The following is a 13,203-nucleotide window of genomic DNA, read 5'->3' as shown; positions in this document are numbered from 1 at the left end:
AAAATAATTCAGAAATTTATATGCCAGGTGAAAATGATAATTTACTAAAATCTGTTTGATTGTCGTATCAAGCTAAGTAAAAATATGACACGGGTCACTCTTAAATAATAATAATAATATAAATATTAAATTAACAAAATTATTATTTTTTTAAAAAAAAAAACACAAAAAAAAAAGAAGAAGAAAGGAGTTGGTCAACCACCCCCACCTCGTGGGGGTGGCCCACCTAGAGGTGGTCGAGGCTCGGGGCTACCCCATGGGCTGAGGGTGCCTTGCGCTAGCCTGATTTACGGATGGTCGCAAGCCACCTCCGGCCATCTTAGGGTTGGGCATCCAATGAGGGGTGAATGTCTTTTTTTCTTTTTTAAATTGTATTTTAAGTTTTATATATTTATATTTTTAATATATATATATTTTATTAATGGGTGACGTGTGTGGCACTTTTATTGGTTCTAACGTGATAACCAAACTGATTATGTTCTTCCCAACAAAAAAATATATATGTATATTCTGTTAAGTTGTAAACAAAAATTTACTCTCTAAATTTACTTTAGGGAATAAATTGTCTTTTTTGCTTACCACATGAAAGTGATTTGTAAATTATGCCAACTACATGAATTAATTTTTCTTTTTTATATTATTATTCAATTTAGGAGGCAAATTAGGACAAAGATTTATTACAAATTAGTTTGGAGGAACATTGTTCAACCCTATCTATATAAATATGATGTGTCATTTTTTATGTGAGAAGCATATACTTTTTCTAATTGCAAGAACAAAGTTATAATAAATTTTAGGGTTAAATACCCTATTGTTGTAAACGGAAATTTACTCCATAAATTTACTTTATGGAGTAAATTTTCATTTTTGCTTACCACATGAGAGTGATTTGTAAATTAGGCCAACTATATGAATTAATTTTGCAGTTTTCCTTTTTTCTTTTATTCAATATAGGAGGCAATTTATGACAAAAATTTCTTACAAATTAGTCTGGAGGAACATTGTTCAACCCTATCTATATAAATATGATGTTTCATTTTTTTATGTGAGAAGCGTATACTTTTTCTAATTACAAGAACAAAGTTAGAATAAATTTTAGGGTTAAATACCCTATTAGTACCTGAGTTTTCATTTGTTTCATAGGTGATGCCTGAGTTAGGGGTAAAAACCCGTTTAATAACTATATTACATTTTTTGTTCAAATATTAACGGTTTGCCACGTGTCAACCGCTGATAAAATAATACAATTTAAAAAATACTTACATCCCCTCAAATTACTACTCAATTGTCAATGTATCCCCCAAACTACTAATTGTCAATATCTCCCCTCAAACTACCAAAAAAATCAATGTCCCCCATAAGACCAACAAAAAGATAAAAATGACCCTAAATTTTTTTCAATAAGACAAAAATGTCTTTATAAATTTGAAAAAATAAAAATAAAACTAAAAAACAAATAAAAAAACTAAAAAAATTATTTTTAAAAAACAAATTAAATAAAAAAGGAAAAAATAATTAAAAACAACAGAAAATTATAAAAACAATTTTTTTTTTTTTTAAAAAAAAAAAAGAAAAAAGAAAAAGCAGTTTTTTAATAAATTTTAATAAATAAAAAAAAACGAAAAATAACTGAATTAAAAAAAACCAGTTTTTAATTATTATTATTATTATTTTTTTGTATAAATTTTTGTTATTTTATATTTTTTCAATTTTTATTTTAATAATTTTATGAAGGGTATTTTTGTCATTAGGGGGACTGACATTTTTTTGTAGTTTATGGAGAAACATTGACACAATTGATAGTTTAGGGGGAACATTAACTGTAATTACCCCGATCCTCTTTCGAGGATAGTATGGTTAATTGCTATCTATAAGAATGAATGTCTGGACAACATTAAAACACCTGTTTTTTTAATGTTGTCCAAACATTCATTCTCGACTTTTTTCTTCTCTTTTTCGCTCTGAGAAGCAAAAATAAACCCTAATCCGCCGTTCAGTGCTTTCTTTTTGTCTCGATTTTTCTTCTTCATACCCCAACTTGTATACGATGAATCCGAACCCCATCGACATGAAGCCAAATTCGAACTCTACCATTCTCAATCCCAAAGACGAACCCGGCGCCACAAAGTTGAACGACAACGCCTCCGCCACTTTGAACCGGGGCGTTCAACCGAGACAGGTTATCAATTAACTATTGTTAGGAGTTGGGAATTTGAGTAGTTCATAGTGTCAAAGATACAGGCGTGTTTTAGGTATCGTTGTAATGTTTTGATTTACTGTCAAACAATGCAAGACCGAATAATGAATGCGTCAGATCTAATAAGATCTTGATATGGTAAATCGTGGGGAAAGAATATATGGACATTTTAGTGCCGATTGTTATGGCATGAGAACCTAATGCACTGTTTAAACTTCAGAGGAAAGCTCGATTTAGACTGTCTAAACTCGTAATATATTGTTATTCTTACTTTTGCACATAAGAAGTATATCATGGAGCGGAAAAATCCGTGGATAATTCCCCATTAATTAAAAAAGAGGATGAATATCATTTTCCACACGTGTAACCTACCTTGAAAATCAATTCACTGAGCTGAAAACGAATACTTTGGGATGTTCGGTAAAAAATGTTGAGTTGAATTATGTTTTTGAATAGTAGTACAAAGTGATCGATGTGATATAAAGTATAAAGAATTTGTATGAATAGAAGTAAAAAAAGTAAATTGTAATGTAACGATTTTTTATATTTGAATAGTAATTAAAATTTATTGATGTGATATAAAAAGTAATAAATTAAAATTAAAATGCTTTGAAGTTGATTGCTTCTAAGGAAAATGAAAATAAAGGGAGGGAATGGAGTGTTTGGTATCCTTTGAATACATACAGATGTTTGATATTTCATTCATTTTGTGTAAGAATTGTAAATGGGTTGAGGTTTAAGAGAGGGTTCATTTTCTTATGCTTTAAGGAACACAAGCTTCTGGTCTGTGGCCTGAAAATTTATATTAGTGCATCCGTAGTCTTGGTAATTATTTTAGTTATTTCGTTTTTGTGCTATGATAAAAGATCTCCGTTGTGTTGGTTTGTTTGATGCTTAGGTTAGTTTTTTAAAAACGTGTTTTGTGATGAGTTTTGTTTTAATTCACTTCATACAAATTTTGAGATGGGTCGCGATTACTTTCAGGGAAGGGTTAGATTTTGCTGTTTTCCTCTTTCCTCTCTTTAGGGTTTAAAGTTAATTTTTTAGAAAACTTTGTATTGGTTTATGAATATTAGTTATGTTTGATTCTTTAGTAATAAGTTCGGCCGGGTCTAAACTGGATCGTTTGGTGTATATTGATTTATTCTTGCAGAAGCTTGTAGTGAGGTTGCGTCAGAAGGGTCTCGAAGTCAAGTGGCTGGCCGGTATTGTTTGCTCTCTTGGACGAGGTACCAAATAATTATTTCATTTAATTAATTTTGTCACTTATTACTAGTTTTCTTTTTTTATTTGTTGTTTTATTTTAATTAGTGCTAGGTAGCTATCTCACGACCAGTTTTGTGTATTTAGTACGCACAGAAGTCAAGTGACTAGCATGTGACTTTTAATGAAGTTGGATGATTAAGATTTAGAGGAGTGATCGGTGCAACTGCTATGCACTTTTCTAGAGACATGCACACGAGTTCCACCTGAAATCCACTCCATGTCTTTAGGCTCCTGCACAACAGTTACACGTAGGAGCCTTTTTCCTAAGATTTATTTGTTCTATGAAAGATGAAGGGCTAGGATCTTAGGATATTATAAATAGCCACTTTTGAGTCATTGTAGGTAGCCCTTTTTTTCCTCTAGTATATGAAATTTCATATGAGTTACTGACATTGGCAGAGTTAGGATTTTTTTCTTGGAGGGCTGATAATTAATAAAAGGTAATTAATATATTCTAATTAAATTATCATTAGGATTAATTACATTTTTGGTATTCGGGGTTTAAGGATAATTTAAACAGAGTAATATTACTATTCACAATCATTTATCACATTTATTTTATTTTTATATTGATTGACTTGACATTTTTTAAATACTAATGTGAGATGATGTGCGAAAAATAAACTCGTTTATTTTACGTGAAAAAGAACAATGACCAGAAACTCCATTAAGGGTTAGTTAGTGTTGTATGTGTACGTGTCCAGCTATTAACCAATGAAGAATAATTACTTTAAAAAAAAAAAAAAAAACCCAATTATGAGGAACCAAAGTGAGGCGTGGAATTTAACTAGTGAATTGTGGCCTTGGAGGGGGGATTTTAACATGATACCTTTATTATTGCAATTTTATTTGTTTTTTTAGTAAGTGAAAAAACCAATTTTATTCGCAGGAATTGACACCTTTTTCATCGAGATGAAGGACGGAAAGCCAATATTAACGATGGAAGGAGACGCCATGGATACCAAAGAAATTGTGTTGAAGCTACATCAAACATGCGGAGGAGTCGATGGATGTTCTTACAGTTGTGGGAGGGAAGAATTTACATTGTGTTTAAGCTTCATCGAACTTGCGGATGTCCAGGAGTTGGAGAGTTTAATGTCAGTAATGACGAGGAAGAACTGACATTGGGTGACATTTGACTCTCCTTGCCCTTCGGCACTTCTTGGCGTTCAAATTTTGTGGGGCATTGGATTTGGGCTTTCTGTATAATCTCAATCACCCTAAAATGCCACTTTTCACAATCTTAACCAAACTAGAGGTACATCATTTAGTGTCTAATTTTATATATTACAAGATTACATACTCTTAACGGAATTTGTGTACCATTAGCTGCATGTTTTCTTGACACACCTCAGAATGTCTTGCCATTAGGGGTGTAAACGAGCCGATCTTATACGGGTATTGGCTGTTCGGGCTCAACTCATTTATGTAACAGTGAAGCTCGAGCTCGACACGAGCTTAAAATTTGTGTGCGAGATCGGCTCGTTTAGGAAAATTTACTAACCGAGTTCAAGCTCGACCTTGGTCATTTTGGTCAATCCCGAGCTCGAGCTCGGCCCGTATCATACAATTCAAATTATTTATTTTAGCAATAAAAATTAATTAAATTACATTTATGATCATATGATATAAGTATTATCGTATAAATGTATGATCATATGATTAATACAATCTAACAATTCATATGATTTTAAATCTTAGATCACGTGATGACGGTGATGTAATGATTCATAAGTATCGAATGATAATACTTATAAGTTATAACATTAGATATAGTGGATCAGTGATTACATGTCATATGCCACAATATTATATTATTATATGATCATATAGTCATATTATATTACATGGATAATATAATATGAATCATGAGATTATGTATCTGAATTGTCATTATATCATATGATTAAGTGATTAACAATTAAGTATTGATATTATTCACTTTTATTATTTTATATGCATGTTTATATAACCAAACAAGTATAACTAATTAATATTTATTGACCATTTTTATTTGTGATTTAATTCCTGCTTACATATAGTATATTGTTTATTAATATACTATATTATAAAAATAAGTTATATATTAATTTGTTAATATATAACTTATTTTTATAATATATATATGTGTGTGTGTGTGAGTTTAGTCTTAATAAACGAGTATATCCTTATACGAGCAAGTTTACAAATTTTAATTGAGTTGAGTCAAGTTTATACGAGTTTGCATTGTTTAATAGTCGAATTTGATTTCGTGTTCACGAATAGCTCATTTAATAATTGATTCGAACACGAATCGAGTTTACTCAAGTCGATTTCGAATAGTTTAGCTCCTTTACGTCCTTACTTGTTATGCTCCCTTTATATATATATATAATTTTAATTTTTTTCTGTCAATCATGTCAATGAAGTTCCCATAAAGTAACGTAAGTTGAACTTTTGTATTCCCAAAAAAGAAGGGCAGTATGTTTGTATGGCTTTTTCCTATGCATCAATGCATGAATCCCAAGTGATTTTTTTTTTGACTGGTTTGAAAAAACTTCTTTCAAATGTACTTGCATTTTATTTTTTTTTTGAATTTTTTGATCGTAAGGATATACATCTTATTAAATGTACTTGCATTTAAAATAATATGTGAAAGCATAAATTTATTTATTTTTAATAATTTTTCTTCTAACTTTCCCTTTATTATCAAAATTACTTTGTCCTTAAACTACCATTTTCTTGTAAAAGTTTCACCATTAGTCAAAATCGTTAAAAAAAATTGTAAAATAACAAAAATACCCTAAGTTTGGAAATTAAATTTACTTAAATATTTGTATATTTAAAAATAATAGAAACAAAAAAGAAAAAGAAAAAACCCTTTTATGGTGGCTGAATCACCCCTAACACCCCGACAGCCACCTATTATTTTTTTCTTTTTCATTTTTTTGTTTAAAATATTTTTTAAAGTTTGTTTTAGTTTTATAAATTTATATTTTTTTAAATTATGAATAACACATATCGTCATATTATTGGCGCTAACGTGACACTTAACAGAATTCGTCAAATGTTTTAACGGAATTTGACTCTAATGACTAGATTATTTTTTTGGCATATCCCAAAGATTCTGAATTCATTTTAATACGACATGAAGTGATTTATAAATTAATCCAACCACAACTCTACAATCAGTAATTTTAAATTTTTTAAAAGCAAATATTTTTAACTTTAGTTCATTTTTTCGGTAATTGTCAAGATTTGAAAACTTCCTTTAATCGGGAGCATTTCGAACAGATTACGCAAATTCTCTGTAACATTCAACTTTGACTATTATCAACCTCTTATTTCTTTCTTTCTTTCTCTTTTTTTTTTTTTTTTTTCGAGAGAGAATATTCAAATTGTAATTTTAAATTGTAGAATGATAAATATGTTCTTCACCTATTCACTGTTGACACTATACACCATTGTTTGGTTTTTTTTTAAAAAAAATCAAACTATTAGATATGTAGATCCAAATTTAACCAAAACAGATCAAATAGTTAATTTGAAAAAATAGTTATTGGAATTGTACAGAAGTTGTAAGCGTATATTTTCTCTTTTAAATTATATATAAAAAAGTACGTATATCCTTTTTAAACTACCATTCTATTATCAATATTTTTTCAAATTACAATTGTGTCAATATCCTTTTAAACTATTATATAATGTCTCTCTTCACTGTTCGCACCTTGAACATATACATATAAACCTTTTAAGGATTCAATTATGGTAACGAGGTTAGAGCACTCCCAATGACTTATGTATTTTTCAATCTAGAATAGCTAATTAAAATCTATTTTATTTAGTTTAGCTAATGAGTTTTAAAATGCACTATACATCCGATTGTTTATTATTAACTATATATTATTTTATTTTATTTTTTTTATCAATTTTTTTCATTATAGTATTTTTTTTTTCCACGTGGGTTCCGCTTGATAACTCCATTACTTTACACACTTTCCCTTATATCTCCACCGTAAATGAAGAAAAAAAAAGAAAGAACGTGGAGTGGTGGAGGGAAAAAGGAAAAAAAAAAAAAACAAAGCTCAAAATGTGGAGATAAACAATAAAAAAAAATAGATAACTGAATAGTATAACTCTACTTGGAGAGTTACACTATTTATTGAATTAAGAAAGATCTATTATCGAGTTGGAATACATAAGCTGATGGAGTCTCTTTTTAGCACTTTTGTTATTTATTCTAACTTAAAGTTGCAAATAGATAATCCATTGGGAGTGCTTTTATATTCGATGCTCTCTAATTAACGATTTAATTATGATAAAAAAAATTAATTAAAAAGGACCGAATCTCAAAATATTGATACTTTATAAAGAGAAGAAAAAAATGAAAGGAAAAATTATATTTTAGCTTTCTAAATTACCACTTGTTTTGTAATTAGCCCTACAAACTACCAACACTTTAACTTTGGCCCCCCCAAACTACCAAAATCTTTGAAAAATGTCTCATTTGGTGAAATATTCCCATATAACCCATGCCATGTGTCATTTTTCAATTAAAAAATAATATTTAAACTAAAAAAAACTTAAATTTTATTTATTTATTTATTTTTAAAAAACTAAGGAAAATGGGGTGGCGTGCTTGCCACCCCAAAGCCACCTCTGGGGTGGCTCGCCAAGGGCATTTGGATCCTCTCCATTTTGGAGAGGATTCTTGTCGTCCCCAAGGATGTGGTTGCCTGTCTCCTTTTTAGTTTTTTTATTATTTTATTTTTTTTAATTAAAAAATGACACGTGACAAAGGTAATATGAAAATATTTCGTCAAATGAAACTTTTTTTTAAAGGTTTTGATAGTTTGGAAGGCCGGAGTCAGAGTGTTGACAATTAGTGAAGCTAATTACAAAACGAATAATAATTTAAAAAGTTAAAATATAATTTTTCCCAAAATAAAAGGTCACGTTAGTTGCACTCTTAAAAGGGGTAAATAAATTAGTAATTTTGCCTAAACTCTAAGTTCGGTTATCAAAATAATATTTAAAATAAAGTAAATTTTATTTTGCGCAAATAAAAATTTATATGAAACTCGCTCATCCTCAGAAAATTTTGATTGCTCAGCCAACTACTTGAGCATAGAGGTCCGATGTAAATTCTCTCATGGATGCTGTTCAAATCGCTCGCTGAAAACCTTCTCCCATTTTCATCTGAGGCGAAGGCGAAGGTACGAGATCTCCGACGCTGCTGTGTAATCTGACATTTGGAAGGTGGGAACGGGACGAAAATGACCTTAAAGAGTCGAAAGTTTTTCGATTCTTTCAACTGGCCGGACGGTGCCAACTGCCAAAATGCAGAAATCTCTGATCGGTTTCACACACTTGTTGATGGCTTGATTCCCAAGGAACAGCTCTGATCTCGTCAAAGTGAAGTGGGATCCACATGTCGCAGGGAAAGAAGATCATTGGACTACGTGTGCACAGCATCTGGTCCGTCCACGTATAAGGCCCACGCTTACAACACTGGCCTTGGACGGGGAGGGAGAGAAGGGACACCACTTTAGTTGGACCGGGTCCTAACTTTAACCCATAAACACCACTTTTTGGGGCAACAGATCTCGACAAAACAACCATTAATATTTGTTGGATCCATACTATAAAGTACCAAACTCTAAGTAGGGGTCCTAGGGGGCCCACGTGTTTCGTGGCAAGGACCGACCCAACCGGCCAAAATATAGAAAAACAGTTCACTACCGAATATACGTATAAAAAGAAGAGAAATTAATAATTTGAGTAATAAGAAGCGATAGATAGATGTGATATAAAAGGAAAAAAATTATATAATAAAAATAAAAATCGTATTGTAATAAATTTTTTTTATTTAAATAATAATAAAAAATTATTGATGTGATATAAAGTTATAATGTTTTAAAATTGATTATTTTTAAAAAAAAAATAAAGAAAAAGTGAATTTTCTATTCCTTACTAAGCAAACTCTTCCAATCTTCCTTTTACTTTTAAAAATTACCACTAATTTTGTAGGGCCATGTGTATCTAAATAGAATATAATAGGAGAAAGTTGAAAAAAAATGTATAACATGTCTCGTGTATATATATAAATTCACTAATTTTGTAGGGCCATGTGTATCTAAATAGAATATAATAGGAGAAAGTTGAAAAAAAATGTATAGCAAAAAAATGTATAACATGTCTAGTGTATATATATAAATAAAATGTTAGAAATAGAGAAATAGAGTAGAGAAATGAGGGATTTTTAGGATTTTTACATCAAAGGGCGTAAAAAATGTTACATAATAAATATATGACATGTTATTAAGGTAATAAAAAAAAATATATATTTCAAAAGACTTTTCTTTACTTTTGAAAATACGCTCTTTTATACGATATAAAATGTAAAAATATGATAAAAATATATTTAATTCTTATTGTTAACATGTCATATTTTTAATATGTTGTATTTTTTATGCTGTTTGATGCATAAAATGATCGACTTTAATTCCAAATAATTTGATAATCTAAAATTTTAATAAAATTGCAGAGAATTCTGATTTTTTTTCTTCCCCTTCCGGGGCTTCCTGGAAGCTTTTGTGGAAGTTAAATCTTTGTGATGGGCTGAGATTGTTTTTATTGAAAATTGCTTGGGACTTGATTCCTACTAAGTCTAGATTGAACTCCATTCAACATATTCCCTCTGCTGAGTTAGTTTGTCCCCTTTGCAGTTCTGAAATCGACTCTTTCATCTCATTTGTTCTTTAACTGTATTTTTGCTAGAATAGCCTAGAAGGAATCCTTCTGCCTTTAGACTCTATTGCTTGGTCTATTCTCGGGATGGATGCTTCCATCTCTTTTGGCATCCCTCCTTGTAACGATTCTCATCTTTTCCAGGTTTTTGCAGCCGTTTTTTGTGATCTTCTTTGGTTTTTTCAAGAACAAAGCAGCTCATGATCATGATGGGTCATACCAAATATTTTAACACTGGCCAATTCCATAAAAAATTGCGCTGGGAACATGTATCTGCTTCAAAAGCCTCTGCTTTCCTTTCCAGTTTACAGAAGTGCTACATATGGCTTATTAGGCTGCATTCTCACTTATTTTTCCCCTTCTCTATTTTCTTCCTATGTAGTGATGAAGATACACCCCTCCTTTGTAGTTTGGTTTTGTACTTTTTTTTTTTTTAAAAAAAATGCAGTTAATTCAGGCATGCAAAAGGGTCTCAAACATGTTTTTTCATTTTAGGGAACATGAGTAAAAAAGCCTTTCTTTTTGCTGGTCTGAATTTTTTACTTTTTTTTTTTCTTTTTTTTCCCATCAAGATTTTTTTGTAAGTTTTTTTTTTTTTTTTTTGTAAGTCCCCATCAAGATTGAAGGCATGAGAAGGTTAGTGTAATTTGTGTATGGAGATGTCCTTGGTTGTGTCAGCATTTTGTAGGGTAGCCCAACTGCCAGCTTTTGCTTCTGCCTCCTCTCTTTTCACACAGTCTGCTCATATTTTATGGCTTGTAGGGAGCAGTAATTAAGACCCAAAGTGGCGGTGACACAGGCAGTCTTGGAAGATGTCAAACTTTGCCTCCAAATCTTTTTTCTGTCAGTTAAAATGGTATACTGTTCCCTCTAGGTAGAGAGAGAAACAGAGAGCTGACACTAATTGCGAAACAAAAACAACCCATCAATCTCTCAGACTCAGAGAAATTAATCTAAATCAGGAAAAAATAAATAAACCCAGAAGAGGAAAAAGGATAAAAAAGATTCTTTACTATACCACCACCATCATCATCATTTTCACGACCGTTGCACTTGCAAGAAGGAAAAAAAAAAAAAAAAAAAAAAAAAAAATCCCAATTCCACCGACCCCAGAAAAAGCAAAAGAAAACAAAAAAACACACCATAATGACAGTACAGGTGTGTACTTCTCAAAAACTTTTCCTTCACCTTCTTTGCTTTTCCTTCCTCGTTAGACCAAGAAAACCTCTATGCTACCTTCCTTTACAGCGTTACATACAGGACAAGAACCGAGAAAAGCTTCACAATTCTTGCACGAACAGAGGTGTCTACAGGGTAGAAAAAGAACACACGAGCTCCGAGAGTAACACCTTTTACAAGTAATCTTTCTGCTACTTCTTTTCACCGCTTCTTGCTGATCACATGAGCCACAAAACGATGCCGCATCTTCGGCTGTATTGCTGACCAAAACCAGTCTCTCTCTCACCTGTTCAAGCGTGTTATTTAGATCTGTTACCATCGCTTCATTTGCTCTGGCTATTCTTTGCCATGTTTCGCTTTCCATCTCTGCTTTCTTCAAGCATTCTTGGAGCTCCATTGTTCTCATTGTTGCTTGTGCCAGGTCTTCTTCTTTTCGCCTAATTAAACTCGTCGTTTTCGATTCAACATTACTCAAGAGGACTGCAAGGTCTTGCTTCCTCTGCTCTTGCAAAACTAGTCTCAACCTTTCATTCTGTTGACAAAGAAAAGAAAGGGATGAATTTTATTAATATGTTAACACCGACAAAGTTCTTGGGTTTTTGGATAGGTTTAGACTAAACAAAAAGTTTAATAGACGAAGAAAAACAATAAATAAACCATTTCGAACCAGAAGACAGATTCATAAGCTCTATAACATTGATTTGAATAAAACCCATATGAGATTATGATAGATTATTACCTGTATTTGAAGAATGCGGTCTATCTCCTGGCTCTGCAATTCAAACTGAGCATCCAAAGATTGAAAAAAGGCCATTGGAGGGAAGCTATTGCAACTCGAAGAGGATGAAACCCCTTCGTTGCAATCAACGCCAAACTTTTGAGCGCTCCGCTGAAGATGAAAGTGAGTTTGTTGGGGATATTGAAGGCTAAACCGAAGATCATCAACAAACCCAAAAGCAGGATCCTGTAGGCCACACAAGGGAAAATCCATATTTTCTGGGTAAAACTGTGCCTGAACAGCCATCTTAACCATTGCCAGAAATCAAGAACATAGACAAACAAATTAAAACGTACGCTTTTCCCTTCACATATTACATGGGCAATACATTAATGAGAGAGGAGAAGTGAAACGAAATGGGGTAGGTTTAAAGGAAGAGGGTTCATAATCATGTTCTTGTTATATCAGAAAAGAAGCATGACCTTTTCTCTCTCCCTCTAAACTCTTTCTCTTTATTTGGCATAACCTTTGCCATCTTTGTTGCTGGTTTAACTGAAAGGGAAACCATTATGAAAGAAATCCGTGCATGGGTGGTTTATATATATAGTGGGAAAACCGACAAATATATAAATGACATGTAATTATAATCAATTAGTGGAGGTTTTTATCGATATAATTTGATTTCATCAACGTAATTAAGGAACTAAAAAACGGAAACAGAAAATTAGAATAGAGAGAGAGAAAGAGAGGTAGTCACTCTTCTGTTGTGAAATCCCAAAAGGCTTCACAACCAATAAGTTGCATTTATGAGAGAGAGATAGAAGGGTGGCGCGCAAACGACGACGTACACATGCAGATTGTGTGACAGGGAGTCACAGAACTCTCGGGTCAGAGATCTTCATCAGAGAAAGAGAGAGAGAGAGAGAGAGCGAGAGATGTGTTGGTGAAAGAGAAATTCACTCAATTCAGACGTGAAAGGGTCAGACGTTATGGAGGGATTCAGAGATTGGAGAAATTGTCAGTTTAGTCATTGGGAAAGGCTGAAGATTTTCCTATTTTTTAGAAAAGTTTGAATTCTATGTAACTCATAAATAACATATATATATATATATAT

The 13,203-nt window shown here is 31.7% G+C and overlaps 2 protein-coding genes across 2 annotated transcripts; one reads left to right on the top strand and one right to left on the bottom strand.

Moving 5' to 3' along the window:
• The first annotated feature begins 1,948 nt into the window (after positions 1 to 1,948).
• Positions 1,949 to 4,772, top strand: LOC133871869 (uncharacterized). Its single transcript, XM_062309314.1, has 3 exons — positions 1,949 to 2,179; positions 3,351 to 3,426; positions 4,353 to 4,772. Exons 1-3 carry the CDS (start codon positions 2,048 to 2,050, stop codon positions 4,583 to 4,585), a joined length of 441 nt encoding a protein of 146 aa, XP_062165298.1. The 5' UTR covers positions 1,949 to 2,047; the 3' UTR covers positions 4,586 to 4,772.
• Positions 4,773 to 11,186: 6,414 nt separating this feature from the next.
• LOC133871958 (BOI-related E3 ubiquitin-protein ligase 1-like) lies at positions 11,187 to 13,129 on the bottom strand. The gene is made up of 2 exons (XM_062309437.1): positions 12,111 to 13,129; positions 11,187 to 11,903 (listed from the first exon to the last, which is right to left on the bottom strand). Exons 1-2 carry the CDS (start codon positions 12,402 to 12,404, stop codon positions 11,403 to 11,405), a joined length of 795 nt encoding a protein of 264 aa, XP_062165421.1. The 5' UTR covers positions 12,405 to 13,129; the 3' UTR covers positions 11,187 to 11,402.
• Between the last annotated feature and the right edge of the window lie 74 nt (positions 13,130 to 13,203).

Source organism: Alnus glutinosa, chromosome 6 (assembly GCF_958979055.1).
Source record: "Alnus glutinosa chromosome 6, dhAlnGlut1.1, whole genome shotgun sequence".
Lineage (NCBI taxonomy): Eukaryota > Viridiplantae > Streptophyta > Magnoliopsida > Fagales > Betulaceae > Alnus > Alnus glutinosa.
The sequence above is the reverse complement of the archived record's forward strand: the minus strand, read 5'-3'. Positions and strand labels throughout refer to the sequence as shown.

Excerpts from the sequence above, each read along its gene's own strand:
- LOC133871958 (XM_062309437.1), bottom strand. The coding sequence starts at position 12,404 with ATGGTTAAGATGGCTGTTCAGGCACAGTTTTACCCAGAAAATATGGAT. Across the intron at positions 11,904-12,110 it reads ACCGCATTCTTCAAATACAG|AATGAAAGGTTGAGACTAGT; the intron begins GTAATAATCTAT and ends CTTTGTCAACAG.
- LOC133871869 (XM_062309314.1), top strand. The coding sequence starts at position 2,048 with ATGAATCCGAACCCCATCGACATGAAGCCAAATTCGAACTCTACCATT. Across the intron at positions 2,180-3,350 it reads GGGGCGTTCAACCGAGACAG|AAGCTTGTAGTGAGGTTGCG; the intron begins GTTATCAATTAA and ends TTATTCTTGCAG. Across the intron at positions 3,427-4,352 it reads TGTTTGCTCTCTTGGACGAG|GAATTGACACCTTTTTCATC; the intron begins GTACCAAATAAT and ends TTTTATTCGCAG.